Source organism: Centropristis striata, chromosome 17, assembly GCF_030273125.1.
Source record: "Centropristis striata isolate RG_2023a ecotype Rhode Island chromosome 17, C.striata_1.0, whole genome shotgun sequence".
Classification (NCBI taxonomy): Eukaryota; Metazoa; Chordata; class Actinopteri; order Perciformes; family Serranidae; genus Centropristis; species Centropristis striata.
Genome location: NC_081533.1, coordinates 13,388,823 through 13,408,165, shown reverse-complemented (window position 1 = coordinate 13,408,165; position 19,343 = coordinate 13,388,823). Strand labels below are relative to the sequence as shown.

The 19,343-nt window shown below is 37.0% G+C and overlaps 1 protein-coding gene across 1 annotated transcript in view; it reads right to left on the bottom strand.

The window, feature by feature from the left end:
* Positions 1 to 5,259: 5,259 nt before the first annotated feature.
* rell1 (RELT like 1) overlaps positions 5,260 to 19,343 on the bottom strand; it is a 42,706-nt gene continuing 28,622 nt past the window's right edge. Inside the window, exons 5-8 of the mRNA XM_059355613.1 lie at positions 13,283 to 13,543; positions 10,533 to 10,665; positions 8,178 to 8,221; positions 5,260 to 6,932 (exon numbers count right to left, since the gene is read on the bottom strand). Of these exons, the coding sequence (XP_059211596.1) occupies positions 8,186 to 8,221; positions 10,533 to 10,665; positions 13,283 to 13,543 (430 nt within the window). The 3' untranslated portion in view covers positions 5,260 to 6,932; positions 8,178 to 8,185. The remainder of the gene's footprint in view (positions 6,933 to 8,177; positions 8,222 to 10,532; positions 10,666 to 13,282; positions 13,544 to 19,343) is intronic.

Below are 19,343 nucleotides of genomic sequence, written 5' to 3'. Positions count from 1 at the left end.
TGATTATTGTCTGAAGACACCTTGGCTGTTTGATTAGACACCTGCAGTGGATCAACGACTTGAACTTATTTAGGATTTTTCTTCGCACTGAGTTATGAGTGTACAAAAACAATTTAAAATCCCAAAAATGAGCCAAACTGCATGAAAAAGCACAGGTGTGCTCTGGTTAACGTCAGTGAAAGAGATCAACTTGTTTGGATAAATTCATTGTTAGATTCAGGTTTTTTCATAGCATTTCTTTATAATAAAAACATAAAATATTAGAGATATATCCTTAAACTTATGTAAAAGCAGTGGTGGAATGTAACTAAGTACATTTACTCAAGTACTGTACGTAAGTACATTTACTCAAGTACTGTACTTAAGTACAATTTTAAGATACTTGTACTTTACTTGAGTATTTCTATTTAATGTAACTTTATACTTCTACTCCACTTCATTTTGAGGCAAATATTGTACTTTTTACTCCACTACAGTTAGCTAACAGTTTTAGTTTCTTTACAGGTCGAGATTTAACATAAAAAACATGATCAATTTAAAGTGATTAGACATTGGTAGTTAAATAATACCTCATAACAGTATATTAAGTAGTTAAAATGAGCCCAGTCTTTACAAAATTAAAACGCTGCTTATATAAATGCATTAAAACAAATAATTCAATAATATATTTAGAATATATAAAACAATCTGAGTGGGTCAGTTCTGCATTACAAGTACTTTTAGTTTTGATACTTTAAGTACATTTTGATGCTGATACTTTTGTACTTTTACTTCAGTAAGTTTTGAATGCAGGACTTTTGCTTGTAGTGGAGTAATTTCACAGTGTGGTATTAGTACTTTTACTTTTTATCGGTACTTCCACCGCTGCTTAAAAGCAAGAAAACCACAAAAAGGATCATAAAAGTTTCATTACTGACGGCCAGATCTGTTGATCGTTTGTCTGCGAGAGACGAAAAAAACATGACAGCAGGAAATAGAGTCCACCTTTCTGTCTTATTTGTCATTATATAAGTTACCTCTCAGTATCCTTCACTGCTGCTGTCATCCCAGTGACTCACAGTAATCAATTTGTGTCACCGCGCCTCAAGATAACGGCACAAAAGTAGTTTTGCAACAAGGTAATTTGCGCCACAACCTGCTGTGCGTCGAATGGAGATGGAGGCAAATAAAGAGCCCTTGTGTGTCAGATTCCTTCATGTTGTTTTTATTAGGTCCATTAGGCAGCCGGCTGCACAGAGTCCCCGAGGTGTGTGCGCTCCGTTAACATGTTTGTTTTTCTCAAGGCTTTGTTGGAGTTAATGATGTCACCCTTAATTGTAGCACACACACTGACACACACACACACACACTTGTCTCTGAGGAATGTGTAGGACTGTACTTAAAGAGGAAATATCCAAATAAAGCAGGATTTATTCTACTGATCCTTGCTATTCTGAAAAATTTGTGAATCGGGGAATAAAGCACAGCAGCCTGCAGTGGAAAAAAACGGAAATAGACTCAACTTTTGGAGGAATTAAGCTTGACTTCACGCTGCATTAGCCAATCGTGTAAACAGCGAGACGGTGAGAGAGTACAGTAAACATTCCTGCTTCTGGCTGTCAGGGGACAAGGCCAAAAACAACTTTACTATATCAAAGTCTTTTTTTAACAATGAGGGTAAAAAAAAGAAACACACCAAGGGATTGTGTAACCCAGTCAGCAGGGGGCGCTGACGGCGGCTGCAGAAGCATTTTGGTCCGTCCATTTCAATACAAAATGAGAAAACTCACTTGATTTATTACCTCATAAGAAATTCTTAGGACAACACTATGGTCTCAATCGCTAGTTAAAAATCTTCTTCAAGACAATTTGATGTTAATAGTTCTAATAATGTCCCCATTTAGAAGAAAATAGAAAATAAAGAATCGTATGATTTGGGGCGTGGCTACCTTTGATTGACGGGTGGCTAACAAGGCGAGCCGTCATCAGGAGAGAAGCAGAGCAATGTATCCACGGCAACAACGTGTCAATAAAGATATATATAACATTATATATATATATATATATATATATATATATATATATATATATATATATAAGAATAGGACATTTAGCTGTTTGGTCTCATAACTTTGAACCTTTCACACTGTATTTCAGCTCAATGACAGTTTATTTGAACGTTTTGTTTTTCTGAGGTCAGTAACATACATTTTGTTTTTGTTTTCTGCCAAAACTAACATCCCAGTTAATGCTAACATGGATTAGCAGCGACTTCTCTTAGTCAGGTTCAGAGTATATATATATATATTTCACCTTGACCTGCTTTGCAATAAAAAATGTTTTTACAATTTGGCACCTTTGAAAAGTAGCACTGGGGGGGATAAATAGCCAAAAATTTCCAAGAAAGGTTGCAGTATATTGAATTGAGCATGTATTGCTAGGAGTTCAACTTTTTTATTTTTTAAAGAATTAAAGGGCTGTTTGTTCTTTCAGAAGTTACATAGTGCTGCTTTAACTAGTCAAAACACTGTGTAAGCCGTTCCCAGTCACTGCTGTCAAGTGTAAACCATGTGAGCAGGCTGGAATCACACTATCTGAGTTAAAGGAAGGCGGGCAGTGAGCCATTTCAGAAGGTCACCACGTTTACGGGCCCGATGTAGTTCAAAAGGTGTTAAACATTGACTAGACTTCCTCCCTCTGGTCCCAAATATTTCCCTAAAAAAAAAAAAAGAAAAATCCTCCCTCCCCTTCCCCGAGCCTGCGCTCCATCCTCTTGGCTGATATCCAGCGACAAAGATAAGATGTGGGGCACTTAGCCTGGCATCAGCATGGGAACCCTGTCGCCTGGAGGCCTGAATAATTCAGAGCCTGAGATAAATTTACTGCTTATGAAGTCATGCAAAAGAGACAGAACAGAGCTTTATTATTATCTATGGCGCTTTTTATGTGCATACCTAATTTCCTTGTGGAATTTTTAGTAATGTAGTGTGAGAAACTGTACTGGTGACACCCAGAGAGAGCTAAAGTAAACACGTACACGTAACTGGAGTCAATATTTGCACTATGTCTATGTCCTGCATTGTCAACCGCATCTGTCCGACAGGTTTCACATCCCGGAGCTGTCCTCTCTGTGTGTGTGTGTGTGTGTGTGTGTGTGTTTATAAAAGGCAGGTTAGCCTACAGCAGTGGGTGCGGTGACGTCGCCTTGTGTGCTATCAGGCTTCTTTTCCACTGCATGTAAATGTTTCTTCAACACTTTGAAACTTAATCCTCCCTGCAGCGCCGTCAAGCGACACCAGCAGCAGCCGAGTGTCACTCACAACTTCTTTAATCACGTCCTTCACTGTTGGTCGGTTCAGTTCGGCTTCTGTTAATGATTTAGTGCAAGAAATAACCGAAACTAACAGATTTGTATCTGTTTTTCATGGTGTCTTTAGAGGGTAGTTTGGATTTTCTTTCTACAGTAGATGCCGGTCAGCATGCCCACAGTCAGTGAAATAGGTACCAGCAGTGGGACCATAGCCATTGTTTTGCAAGTCACAAGTAAGTCTCAAGTCTTTTCCTTCAAGTCCAGAATCAAGTCCCAAGTCAAGACCAACAAGTCTCAAGTCAAGTCTCAAGTCAAGTCCCAAGCCAAGACCGACAAGTCCTGAGTCAAGTCCCAAGTCAAGACTGACAAGTCTCAAGTCAAGTCCCAAGTCAAGACTGACAAGTCTCAAGTCAAGTCCCAAGTCAAGACTTGACAATTCCTGAGTCCAGTCCCAAGCCGAGACCGACAAGTATCAAATCAAGTCCCAACTTCACAGTGGCTCTTCAGGAAGCTGTGGGTGACTGATTACTGGTGTCCTGCCAGGTCAGACTGATGTTATGTAATGTAAATGGAGTCTGGTGGCTTCAATAAGAGCATTGATTATCGCTTCAATTACCCTTGTGTGAACTCAAACAGGCCTGTCTGACAGGAAGATACAGCAGTGAAAATATTCTAAATATAGCGTACACTTAAACTGTTGTTGTTTCTTTTAGGTAGATCTTTTTTTGGTGACAAAAACACACTTTGCTGCTGCCCCGGTCCCCAGCAGTACATTGATTATACTCAATACCCCCCAAAAGGGATCTGTCTCATTCTGAAGAGTCAGCTGATTCAAAACCAACATGGCTCAGTTAAAAAAAATTTCAAAGCAAAACTTCATCTCTTCTCTGACATGATTTTGACCAGAATGGGCACATACAGTATAAAGTACAAAAATATTAGACCATTGTTTTCTTCAAAATTTGTTTATTTTAATGCCTGGTTCATGCCTGATATCTAGACATTTTCCATGGTTTTCTTGATAATAACCAAAATCATCATCAAGAAAACCGTGGAAAACGTCTAGATATCAGCCCTTAAACTCTAAGGGTATTTAAGCTATTTTTGTTGTTATTATATTTGTCCAAACAAATGTACCTTTAGTTGTACCAGGAAAGTGAAGAAAAAGGGTGGTCTAATAATTTTTTCCATGACTCTATATGCAGGATTTTTTTAAAAACAGCTTTAAAAAAAAAAAAGCTTGGCAATAGACTCTTTTTCGACTGCCAGAAGAAAACAATTTTTTTCCTGAGGTGTCACGCTCCACGTCACAAACGCACCAGGAAACACTAAGTAAACAGCAGATACGGAGGCCAGTGGAATGTTTTGGAGCTTACTTTTTCTTTCTTTATACCCCAATAACTTAGTCAGTCCCTCTTTCAAACTCAGTGCGGTCTAATTTGGAACAACGTCCGAGCACCGCTTGGATACAAACTAAATTAATTTGTGATAGAGACGTCAAAGCAGATTAAAGCATTGCACTCCAGTTGCATCGACTGCTTGTAATACCCTAACTATGGATAAGAACCTCATACAAACTTGACTTCAAGAATCCGCCAAGGTTAGAAACTTGTGTATCGTGCAGGAGTGAAGCTGATAAGACTCAGAAGGTCGAGGAGAGACAAAAAGAGTCAAGTATTGTTAACGCTCAAAACACTTCTCCATCTCCATCTCATCTCATCTCCATTATCTGGAAATAATAAGATAGAGAGCCCGAGGTCGTTGGACTACCTACTCCAGATGAATATGACAAATCATCTTTTCATTACGGTGGGAGAGAAGGAGCGAGGAGGGTACCGAGATGAGAGAAGGAAATGAGAAAGAATAGAATATGAAGACAGATGGTTCGGAGAAGAGGGAGAAATTGGCCTGCAGGTCAGTGTCTCGACAAGTATACAGTGTAGGATTAAATAAAAGTGAATTATTTATGCTTTCATATGCATTAGTCCTCTTTATTTTTTCATTATACAACAATAAAAACAGTAAACTGTCCCAAAATATATAATAATAACATATGTTTTGGTTTATCTTTTAAATGAGGCACAATTGAAATTACATTCACAAATTCCAAGTTGGAAGAAAAACATTCCTTAAATGATACATTTTGATGGCAAAGATCTGGGAATACATTTGGATGATTAGCTCATGACTCCAGTGATTTAGTATCACACCTGCATAAAGTGGTACAACTCACAAGAGAAAGATTAAAAAATTGGAGATCTTGCTTTAAAAAAAAAAATCAAAGCAGCAAAGGCCGTGATACAATAATGTAGATAATTATTATACCGTTGTTTCCTTCAATTTCTTGTTTATTCTAATGCCTGGTACAACTTTTTGTTTGGACAAATATAATGAAAACAACAAAAATATCTCATAAGAGTTTAATCTAAGAGCTGATATCTAGACATTTTCCATGGTTTTCTTGATAATAACCAAAATCATAATAAAAAAAAAGGAAGCTATTTTTGTTGTTATCATTATATTTGTCCAAACAAATGTACCTTTAGTTGTACCAGACATTAAAATGAACAAGATATTATAGAAAACAAGTGAGGTCTAATATTTTTTTCCATGACTGTATGTTGACTTTTAGTCTGGTTCAAGCTATTAAAAAAAACAGTTAATCCTACATTTCCCATAATGCATCTTTTCGTATGATTTGATCTGCCTGGTGGAGACCAAACTGAAGCTAAAAGAAAAGTTCATAGGCGGTGGTTGCTTGGTGTAAACAGGCAAAAAAAGATGTTATAAACTGATAATGTGCCAAAAAATAACATGTAGATATTTAGTAATGTCTTTCTGCCACAAATGAAAAACGTGGCAGTGACCGAGAGCAGATTGACCTTTATGGGTTAAGATGTTTTATGTTAATGGCAAAATAACACTGAGTTTAAGAGAAAACACTGAGCGAGCAGCTGAGTTTGAATATTAAGAGCGAATTTGTGCCCTCGTAAAAAGAAAAAAAAAGGGTTTAATAAATTTTTCTTCCATCTCTACTAAGGCACACTATGTTCTTACTGCTGAGTCACTCTTATCACATCCAGTCTCTTTCCTGCTTCTCTGATTGCTATTATTAGCTTGTTCCTCCTTCCTGCTTGGGAACTTACAACTTAATCTCAGACTGGTTCGACCTCTCTCAATGAGGGTGTGTATTTTTTTATTCTTCTATCAATTATCTGACTTTTCTTGCCCTCCACATATAAAAACATATGTACACACATCGTCGGCATATTGACGAACAAGGCCGTAGTTCATGTGGAAAGCCCCGGTTCAGGCTTCCCTCGCCCTGCTGAAATGCCCCTTGAGCAAGGCACTATTGTGAATCTATTTGAAGAGGAAATGAGGTGCATCACAGACAGACACGCACTCCCTCTTTCTGCTTATAAAATAACCGGCTGCTGCGACTGTGTGTGTGCATCGCTCTCGCCGCCGCCGCCGTCCTCGTCGTCAGCACTTTTGGCTCCCCGCGGTGCAGGAACGTGGAGGGTTCGACTCCCTGGTCGACTTCACTGCTCCTCCTCCAGCGCTGATGTTTTTAATGTTGTTGTTTGTGTTTTTTAAAAAGAGTCCAGATGTTGTTGTTTTCTCCTCTCTTTGTAAAAGGCTGCAGAACGAGTATAAGCATTAAGATGCAGAAATGGCGAACACACACACACATATATATATATATATATATATATATATATATATATATATATCGATATAAAATATATATCGATATATTTTTAAATGCGATATGGAACACTGATATCAATATGCCTTTGAGAGGCTAATGTTGACCGATATACGTCTGTCGGGCTCCAATCGGAAATTTCAAGTCTTCTTTAATTCAGCATGATGTTAATTTTGTGAATTATGGTCCCATTTAGTGTAAAATAAGGGGACATAAGGGGTGTCATTTCTTGGCCATATATTGTAAACTAGTGGTTGCAAGTTAAAAAGAATAAAACATACTTGTACTGCAAAAAAAAAATGTGTTCGTTTTCCTATATTATCTGCATTTTCTTCCCTTTGTGCATTACTGAATAGTTGTAGCTGTAGTAGGGCTGGGCGATATATCGATATGAAAAATATATTGATATATTTTTAAATGTGATATGGAATTAGGCCATATCGCATATATCATAATAGTTTTTTTCCTTTTATATATAAATGCTGCTCTTAGGCTCTTAGCTCACCAGGGTTTGTCATATTTAGTTCTTTTGTAATGTACGTTATTCTTTTCTCATATAAATATATTTATTTCAGAAAAAGATTATTTCATAGGCTATTTTTATTTAATATATTTTTTTATTTAAATGTGCACTTTATGGAGCTTTGATTTTAAAAAGGTACTCCTGTTGTTATACAGTTTTTATGTTCACTTGAATAAACGGTTTCAATAAACTACTACTTCTAAAATCTGTTCTCACTTTGTGATAAAAATATCGGGATTTATATTGTATATCGTTATTCAGCCTAAATATATGGGGATATGACTTCTGGTCCATATCGCCCAGCCCTAAGCTGTACGGTTCAGTGATATGGCCAAAGAACTCTATCCCCATTTTGTTCATTTCAATCTCAATTTTACATTATTTTGGCAATATATATTTTGGTGTCCAGCCCTTATTTAACAGTTTGTGCCATGAACTGGTAAGTATATACACAGGTGAACTGCAAAATGCAGAAAAAAACATGTATTATGTGACATGTCATATTTGGCTTTGACTGAACATTTGCTCTCACTTTGTGATAAAAATATCAGGATATATATCGTATATCGATATTCAGCCTAAATATATTGGGATATGACTTTTGGTCCATATCGCCCAGCCCTAACGTAGCTGATAAAAATGTGGCACGTTACCTGGATTTCTATCGTTTCTCTTTGTCCGAGTCGTCCGTCCGCTCCTGTAGAAGGAAATAATCTTGTTTAATACAGTAAATCGTCATCAAAAGGTGTGTTCTGTAACCAGTTGTGTTTACTCTCTTGGCTGAAGGCATTTTCTTTCTCACACAGTCAATATGAGAAAACTTAAAGTCAGTAAGAGAGCTAAGCGTTTGAAAGGAAACAAACACTGATGTTAAATGTGTTTCAAAGCTCTAAATGGATTCTTTGCATTTGTACCATCAATGAAACACGAGTGTAATGTTTCTCCACCAGGAAGCAAATTTGGTTAAGACATTGATTCGGTCAGAATTCGTTTATCGAAACACACTCAAATCTCTCACATGACCAAACCTGAAACACACTGATAGAACATTGGTTTTCTTTTCTTTTTTAATTTATGTAGTTATTTATAGATTTGATTTGATTTTTTCTATTCATCAAAACATTGTTGTTTTATTTAAATATTTTATTACTCTTATTTTATTTTTTCTTTCTATTTGCACCCATTTCTGCCATGGTTGTACCCAATAAAGCCACTGTTGTTTTGTTTTTGCACTAATTAAAAAGAGAGAAAAAGACAGAGACAGAGACAGAGAGAGAGACAGAAAGAAAGAGACAGACAGACAGACAGACAGACAGACAGACAGACAGACAGACAGATAGATAGATAGATAGATAGATAGATAGATAGATACATAGATAGATAGATAGAAAAGGCAGATATCATTGTCCATTTTCTCTTACAATGAGAGAGAGTACTGCTTTTACATTAAAATGCTTTTATTTTGAAGTAGTAGCTTTATGCATGTAAAAAGCAGAAACTTGCACCTAATTAGGGCTGCAAAAATCTAATTATGATTATTTTGACTGATGATGCAACAGCTTTAGCATTCATTATATTGGGGGGAATCAGGTTTGGGTGTTTTCTGTTTTTTTTTTTCATACCAGTATATGATGCTATTTGTGATGTTTTTCAGTCACAAAAGAATTAGAAAAGGAATCTATCACGGGGGAAATGTTCTGTTGTGTTCAACAGCAGCGTCTGCACACTCTTGTAAACAATAAATTAAACACCGAGGAGACGAGCGGAGGCTGTTCATGATCACCTGAAGCATTGTGCAATTTCATAACCAGAGATCTTGTGATGTAAACAGAAAACAGCAGAGCTCGAGGGTTGTTATTGCTGCGGATGGATTTTTCACTGGTTCTTTATCATTAAAACCAGTTCTGCTGCAATCATATTAACTTCACCTAATATAATAAACAACTTGTTGTTTGAACAAAAAGTAATAATATCTCTTAACTTAAAATAATTTTCTTCTTTTTGTGACTCACAAGGTGTCTTAATTTTCTCAATGTTAGACATTTTATTGTTTTCTTGATATTTATTGGCTCTCTGTTTGATGTAAGGAGAGTCTAAACAATAAAGCTGACTGGTCTTCTGTTTTCTTAACAGCTGTGTGAATATACTACATCACTGTCATCACTGAATATGATAAATAAGTGACAGTTTGGGACAAATATTCGCTACAGTTTTTACATCACAGAGCTTAAAGCTGACACAACTGAACCATTCATCGATTGGTCGTTCAAAAGGAAATCAATCGGCTACTATTTTGATAATTGATTTATTGTTTTGTGATTATTCATTTTTTATTTTATTTTGGAAGGTGGACTGGACAAAATTCATTAAAATAAACCATCTGTAGCTTCAGAATAATGTCTCAGGCTTTTAAAAAAAAAAATGTTTTATACTATTTTCTGACACTTTGTAGAACAAACATTCGGAAGCTTAAATCAAGAAATTAATGAGCAAATTAATAGTAAATAGTCCTGAAACAATTAGAGTTCATGTGTTAAAATAGACTGAAGCCATTGTAAAAAAAATGTTTATAAAAGAAACAGTTTGATTGACTTTCCCTTGTGTGCACAATTTAAAAAAAATGTTTTTAATTATGAAAATTAAAAACAAAAAAAGAAATTTCTCATCAAAACAACTCAGCACTAATGTGATTATTATTATTTCCTGGACTGGACACAACAACAAAAATTTTTTTTAAATATCTGTTTTTGTAAATTAACTATTTCATCACCTAAATATTGACTGTTTTTAATTATAAAAGTCGTAACATTTTCTAGTTTTGTGACATTTAACAATTTGTCGTCCATAAAAAGGCCTCATCTTGTCATCAAAGAGCACAGACGAGCATCCACCAAGCATTCTGCATATAAGAGCAACACCTATTTATACACAGGGTGTGAGCCGGGACGAGTCTGGTGGGAGACAAAGAGAAAGCAGGACACAGAGGAGGAAGTTTCCAGGATACAGACCTGCTGGGACTCAGACGTGGTCCGGCTCCGGGGCTCCAGCTCCGTGGGAGACGCGGGGACGCTCCCGTTGGAGTCTGATATCAGCAGCGTCCGCCTCTCCCTCGTTGGTTTTTCACACTTTGTCACCCGGAACCTGAGAGGCGACAAAATAAATAAATAAAAAAAAGTGTTTTGGATGTGTTTGTGCAGACTGGGGAATGAGAGCCGAGGTCTCGTACGGTGCAGAGTCGCCTCATTAAAACAAACTGCTGCTCTTATGTGGCTGAAATGAAAAAAAAAAAAAAAAACTTACTCAACTCTTTGAGAAAGTTTTTTAAATGAGAGTTTGTTATTTTTCTAGGTCAAAACAAAATGAGTTGACCATTTCGCTGCCGATTTGTTCACTTTGTAAATAGTGCATTCACACTATGAGCAGAACAAAGAAACGGTCCTTTAATGAATAAACCCAGTGGGTATCTGCTGTTCTCATTTGTGCCACAGCTGGCATCTGCTTCTGATAACACACACACAAACACACTCCCCCTGACCTAAACTTAACCACTCTCTCATCCACCCACTCAAAGAAAGGCTCCTGTGCACACACACACACACACACACACACACACTCACTCACACACTCCGAAGCTTTAATGAAATCAGCGAATGAATATTCGTATCCAGGTCGTGCTGACCCCTCTGCGTACGCCGCCATTCATCTGGGCGTGCAAATGAAAAGGAAACCTCTCTGCATCCCAATCAGCTTGCAGCGGGACATTAAGGATGAGCAGAGCGCTCGCTGCGTGGCGGGGACCGACACCTTCCTGGGTTCACAAGTGGACTGAGAGATGATCTCTTTACTTTACACGTCTTGGACGCTGTTTTATAGAAGCAGCATATGGTCAGAGATATTCCTAATGACGTTTTTTTTGTCTTAAAAAACCTTACAAACATTGGAGAGCAAAAAAGGGGTCCAAATCCATCTTTTAAAAAAGAAAACCCCAAAGTTTTTGTGCACAGGAGAGTCCCATGTTTCCCTTTAAAAAGTGGCTCTGATGTCTAAAATGTATGCATCTAAAACCACCAGAAAATTATAAAATAGTTCAGTATTTTACCTGACATCAGTCCTAATTATGGCTAAATATCCATTCATTTCTTAATAGATTTTTTGTTTTTTAGGGGCTAAAATTCTTATTTGTTGCATACTAAATGTTCACAGAGATTATTTTTCAAAGTTTGGGAGGGATGTGATTTCCTTAAATTATCATTATTATTATGGTTTTATTTTTTCAGCGATACCTATTCAATTTACTGACAGTCAGTAATTATTTCTCTATATAGAAGCTTTCATTGTTTGGCGGAGTCCGCCATTCAGGTGCAATATTTGCATCAAAAAAACGACCATAAAACTATGAATTAATATTATTTTCCATGTTCGCCGAGTTAAAATTTTTTATCCAATCTCAGTCCTAATCATAGCTACCAAATTAAACTAAATTTTTTAAAGAATTTTAACCCTTTAAATGCCAGTTTGTTTACATAATACCATGTTGTTTTAATTAGAAAACAAAAAATGTATCATTTGTTGTATACTAAATGTGCAGGGTGATCATTTTTCATTGTTTGGGATATGATTTTCTTAAAATGATCATTTGTGGTTTTATTTTTTCAGCAATTGCCATTTCATGTATTGACAATCAGTAATTATTTCTCTATATAGTAGCTTTCATTGTTAGTGGCAGAGTCAGCCATTCAGGTGCAATCTATGCATAAAAAAATACCATAAAAACAAATTATTAATATTATTTTCCATTTTCACTGAGATCTTAACCAACATCAGTCCTGATTTTTTTTTAAAGAATTGTAGCCCCTTTAAAAAACATTAAACTTAATGTTTGTTTACATAATGTTACTGTTGTTTTTCTTTTTTTTTTAATTTAATTTTTTATTTTATACTAAATGCTCAGGGATTATTTCATTTTTTTGCTGTTTGGAATATGATTTTTCTTAAATTAAGCCCCATTAACAGCCATTCAATGGGCTTATTTATTACTGTAATTATCTCTCTATGAAGTAGCTTTCATGGTTTGTGCACATTACTGTGCTGGATTCAGATTGCCTTCATAAGAACGAGAGAGTCACAGGAAAAAGATGCATGTATATAATGCATCATAGTTTTATCTCACAGTTTGTGAGAGCTGTATTAAATCACTGTTAAAGCAAACAGAACATCCTATTGCTGCTGCTTCATGCTGGCTTTTATTGTGAAGCAGCCACATGAAGTCATATTAAAAAAGCAAAATCTCTCTGAAGCTGTCACTTTCTTAGTTCTGTGAACACTTCTCTTGTTTAGTGCGTTTTTAACAGGGACTGTTGCCACGGAGCAGCAGCGCCACAACACAGGTTAACTACTGAAGCTTCACAGAAAACTTCTGCACAGTCTGAACTCTGCAGCGCCCGTTTTCCCAGGCTTCACCGTGTCTTTCCACATGTGCGTTTTCCAGGTCACTGCTCCGGTGTCAAAGTGCATGGAAGTCTTAGTCGAGTAAGTCGAGGAGTAATTAAGTCTGGATTTCTTCAGGGTTAATGTTTGATCGTTAATGTTGAGTGTGAACTAATATCTAATATGCCTCCGGGGGCAAACTGTTTCCTGCTAATTAAAGCAGCTTGTCTGGCGTGATTCTAACAAATTGTAGAGGTAGGACTTTCATCGTACAGCAGCAACAAACTCTCCAGACACTCACACACTCACACACACACACAGACCTGCCCACCTGCCCACAGCCAGGACCGTGACCTCTCTGTGCTGGCTGTGCCGCTGCTGCTGCTGCTGCTCCGCCTTGCGGGCCGACGGCCTCCGCATCAGCGGCCATTTCTTCTGGCTGCAGCGGTTGCAGATGTTCTTGTGGCCGCCCAGGCCGCCGATGGTGTGCAGGTGGTTGCAGGTGTGCTTGGCGGCTCCTGGGGGTGCACCCGGGGATACGGGAGTCAGCGGAGGGGTCGGGGTGCCCGGAGAGGTGGGGGTGAGCGGAGGACTAAAGACAGAGAGACAGAAATCAAGGTTCATACATTTTTTCTTTTTTTTTTTTTTCGTAATTTACTTTTTATTGGTTTTTGAAATGAACAAACAAACAATCAACATGAAGACCTATAGGCAAATACAGAAAATATCAAGGGAAAAGTAAAAGCGTACAAAAGGAAAACACCCATAAATAAATAAATAAATACATGGGAAAGGTACAAAGAAATGAAAGTATTCTGATAGTCCAATCTGAGATTACCTGAAATCCGGTTTTATGGTAGAGACATTTGTAATCCATTTTTGTCAATTTTCAATAAATACCTCTATTTGTGTTCTTAAATTCAAAGTAATTCTTTCCATTACAAAGATGCTGTACACAATATCAATCCATTCATCTGCACTAGGTGCCTCCCTCTTCAGCCATTTCTTCGTTATTGATTTCTTACAGGCCACCAGTAATATTCTAAGTAAATATTTATCTTTATTCCTCCACTCCAGTTCCTCTAGATCCCCCAAATATAACAAATTGAAACAAAAGTTATTTTTGTTGAAAACAGTCTCTAGAATTTGATGAATGCTAAAAATGGGGTTCATACACTTTTTCAGTGGTCAAATTCAAGCACTTTTCAAGGACTTTCAAGGTCCATTTTCAAGCTTTTCCAGGACCTTACAACGGTTGGAAGTTGCATGTTTTAGATGAGTACTTACATGCTAAAAGGGGTAATTTCACTCAACCATACCAACAGTGATGGTATTACACTTTTAACAACCAAGTACCAAGTACAGTTTGCTAATCTCAATATTCAATTTAGTATTTTTTTCATTGAACATGTGATTATCTATAGTCAGATTGCAAGAGAAATACAATGAAAATTTCAAGCATTTTCAAGCACTTTATCCAAAATCCAAGCACTTTTCAAACCTTGAAAATACAACATTAAAATGTAAGCATTTTCAAGGATTTCAAGCATTCGTATGAACGCTGATAAAGAAGTTATTAAGATGAAGCGTTTCCTTTATTTCAGATTTCAAACCCTCTTGCTTCAGTAATGACCCATTTATTATTGATAAATGATTCATTACAGTACACAATTACTCATTAGTTACGAGCGTGTAATCAAGATGGCTGCAGCCTATTATCATGAGCGGAGCACAGGCAGAATAATGTGAATCAGCCCCTGGACAATGATTACGCAACCAGGACAGAAACTAACCAAGGAATCTGTCATAGGTCAGCAGAGTGTGTCACCAACGAAAGATGAAATAAAAATCAGTGAAAAGTGCAGCTTTGAGAAGTGAGACCTTTCACACAGTGAGAAACTGACCTACATTCAGAAACATTTTTATTTAACACAAATGAATTCAAGCTCATTGAATTGTGCAGCGCTGCCTTTATCGCAGCAGGAATGACACATAAATATCTGATTTAGCATCTCCAAACGAATACTTCTACATGAATAATCGCTGAGTGGTGATGTCTAAAGTCAAAAGGAGGCAATTTACTGTACGAGCATGAAGTGTTGCAACACCGGATCAGTGGAGAATTAGCTGCAAAAAGAAGTCAAACTGATACAACACGTACCGCTTCTCTCCACTTTGGTACGGTGTTTATCTCATGTGGGCTAACAGGGACTAATGGAGGCCAGCTTCCTCATCTGTTTGATCTTATTTTTTGTGAGAGTAACTGTGTGTGCATGTTTTATGACCCTAGAGAGTAGCTCTTCACATTGTTTACACACAAAGGTAGAATAAACAGCATTCCAGCTCATTGACATGCTCATATAATATTTAGTATATAGAAATATGCATGTGTGTCGAGGGACAGGCAGCATAATGAGTTATGTCTCTTTGATCTGGGTTCAGGAGGCTCCACAGGAATAGGCACTTAGTGTACAGCAGGGGACTGGACAGGGGGAACTGTATATGGTCACAAGTATGTGAACCAAGGTTATTATAGTTAACGAAAACTAACGAAATAACGAAAACTAGAATTGAAAAAACATTTTTGTTAACTGAAATAAAAATAAAAACGGGAGTTTAAAAAAAAAAAAAACGATAACTAACTGAAACTGTATTGTGTGGTTAAAAAACTAACTAACAAAATGTATCAGGGGTAATTTATGGGACACTTAATGATAACAAAAATTATACTGAAAATGTCCTTAGTTTTCGTCTTTGTCAACTTTTTTCATACGTCAACCTTTTTGGTTGATATGAAATCTATTTCATCTATCTGGTTTTATGACTTGATAATCTTATTGGGGCTGAGATGGATCAGACAAAGGAAATAAAGGTAACATTTATTGTGACCTTATTGAATCTGGTACCCAAAAATACCCCATTACAAAAAACTAAAACTAACACTAAAACTAATAAAAACTAAACTAAAACTAAGCATTTTCCAAAAAATAAAACTAATCAAAACTAGCAAACACAAACTTATTGAAACTAACTGAATTTGAAAACAAAAATTGACAACGAAATTAAAACTAAAACTAATGAAAAATCCAAAACTATTATAACCTTGATGTGAACAGCTGAATATTAATCTCCCTATTTGAAAAACAAGGGCGGTACAACAACCTCAACTTTTCTAAGAATGCTTTTCACAACACTTTGAAAAACAAATCCCTACATTCAGCCTCCATTCAGTCACAAGAGCATTTGGTCACATTCAGATTTAAAAGTCAGCAATATATTTTTTTTAAGGAGTAAAAAAATGCATATCATGATATTGGCAACTTTCCTACTTCTTGACGTAGTGGCGTAAGGCTTTCCCATTAAATACCTAGACCAGGGGTCGGCAACCTTTCCTAATTAAAGAGCCATTGTTGGCCAAAAAAAGAGAAAAATATCATAACGGAATACCTTATTTTGAGCCTTACTATGAAGATGAAACAGCCTACTAAGGCTAAATGAACCTACCCATAATGCTAATAGATCATAATGTACTGAATATATGTAAATTGTGTGAAAAAAGTTTTCATAAGGGCACATATCAGACAGCGATATCAATATGTCTTTGATAGGCTAATATCGGCCAATAATATCCGTCGACCGATATAAATCTGTCAGGCTCTAATCGGAAATTTCAAGTCTTCTTTAATAGAGCATGATGATGATTAATTTTGTGAATTATGGTCCCATTTAGTGTAAAATATGGGGTGTCATTATTGGCCATATTTTGTAAACTAGTGGTTGCAAGTTAAACAGAATAGGAAAGCGGAATAAAACATACTTGTAAGACAAAAAAATGTGTTTGTTTTTAAAGATTTTCCTGTATTATCTGCTTTTTCGTCCCATTGTGCATTACTGAATAGTTGTAGCTGTAGTAGGGCTGGGCGATATATCGATATGAAAAATATATCAATATATATTTTAATTGTGATATAGAATTAGGCCATTTCGCATACATCGATATAGCTTTTTTTCTTTTAAATGTAAATGCTACCCTTACTAGGGTTTGTTACATTTAGTTATTTTGTAATGTTCGTTATTCTTTTCTCATATAAATATATATATATTTTAAAAAAAAGATTGGCCTATTTTATTTCATAGGCTATTTTTATTTAAGATATTTTTTATTTAAATGTACTTGTGACATGTGATGTTTGGCTCTCACTTTGAGATAAAAATATCGGGATATATATCTTATATCGATATTCAGACTAAATATGTGGGGATATGACTTTTGGTCCATGTCTATGGGCTAAATTAAAATTCGAATTACAATTCAGAGTCCGTTTTTCAATGCAATGATTCAAATTATACAGTTTTTAATGCAGTTATTCAAGTTAAGCAAGCAATTCAAATTCAAATATAAATATTTCAAATTCAGTTTCTGGTGGCACATATTTCAGCCCATACATATCGCCCAGCCCTAAGCTGTAGGGTTCAGTGATATGGCCAAAGTATTCTATCCCCATTTTGTTAATTTCGCATCTCAATTTCACATTATTTTGGCATTATATATTTTTGTGTCCAGCCCTTATTTAACAGTTTGTGCCATGAATTGGAAAGTATATAAGCAGGTGAACTGCAAAATGCAGAAAAAAATATGTATTATGTGACATGTCATATTTGGCTTTGACTGAACATTTGCTCTCACTTTGTGATAAAATATCTGGATATATATCGTATATCGATATTCAGCCTAAATATATGGGGATATGACTTTTGGTCCATATCGCCCAGCCCTAAGCTCATTGATATAGCCAAAGTATTCTATCCCCATTTTGTTCATTTCGTATCTCAATTTCACATTATTTTGGCATTATATATTTTTGTGTCCAGCCCTTATTTAACAGTTTGTGCCATGAACTGGTAAGTATATATGCAGGTGAACTGCAAAATGCAGAAAAAAATAAGTATTATGGTCATGTACAGTGTGAGGATTCCTGATGAGCAGAGGTATGAATCATGATCCACAGGAGGGGAAAAAAAGACACGGCAAAGGGGAGATCAACTGATGTGAACCGAGCATCTGTGGAAAGGGGACTGAGGGAGGGCGGGGAGGTGCAGGCTGGAGCACTGATGGGGAGAGCAGCACTGAGGCGAGGGGAAGTTAAGTACCAAATCTGGAGAGGCAGATAGGGAGGCCTGGCCACACTACAGTCACTCTCCTTGTAGTCTCTCTCCATCCCTCTCTCCTTCTGCCTGCCTGCCTGTCTGTCTCTCTGCCCCCCCTTAAGTGTCCCATAAATTACCCCTGATACCCTTCTTCCCCCCTTTTCCACCATCTCTAAGTGATCCACTGGCAGACTGCCCAACCTGGCTGGGAGAAAAGAGGGAAAGATATGAAGAGGAACGGCAAGAGAACGAGGGAGAACTACAGAGAGATTTGATGAAAAAAAATGTAAAAAAAAAAGCAGGAAAGAAACGGCAGAGAGAAAACAAGCTGTGGAAATGTGTGAGAAAAAAGAAATTTGGAGAGAATGAAGAAGCGAAACACATGAAAGTGACGCTGGGGAAAATGTGTGCGATTGCAGATTTCTGCTGATTTTTCCAGGACACCCAATGTGACTGAGCAGAATACCTCAGTACCTAATCCTTGGCAGAGACAACGCTCCTACCATTTATCCACGCCGTTTCTTCCTAACAAAGGAGAACATCTCTCCTCTCTTTATCTCTCTCCTTTCCTCCCAGAACAATATGTAGCAGGACGAGAAAGATGACAGGAGGAGAGAGGGGGGAACGTACTCCACTAACTCGATTTACTCACTCTCCTCTTCTGTCACAGGCTTCTCCTCCTCCGATCTGTCTATCAGCTGAACTCTCTCTCCCCTTATCTCGGCGGCAAAGCAAAGTGAAGACGTCTAATCTCGGCTCGTAGCACCGGCTCCTGGTCTTATGATGCGGGGTCGTTTCAAAGTGACAAGCACGCGGCCTTTGATTTGAGATGTGATGGTCAAAAAAATGTGAATGGAACCAATTCTGAGGCCGATAGATTTTTGCGATAAAAGAATCTTGGCCATTAGATGCAGGCTTGGGCTGAAACTGACCGTTCATTTAGCGTTCACTCAAGGTTAAAATTATCTCTGGAGAAGCCGTGCATGCTCCCACATTTCCCAGCGAGCCTGGCATCAATGTTTGACACCATCAACTTCCTGTCCATTACTTATAAGCCCCTTTCAGACTGCGTTTCCGCATATTACCAGGAAGGCAGACAAGGGTGATATTGTACAAGCTCATCCAAGAACTAATTCTCTGAAAAGAACACTGCTTTATAGAGCGAGTAAAATATGGAATGAATTACCACTTGATATCCGTCAAGAAAAAAGCAAGATATCCTTATACAGTAGGTATTGGGTACC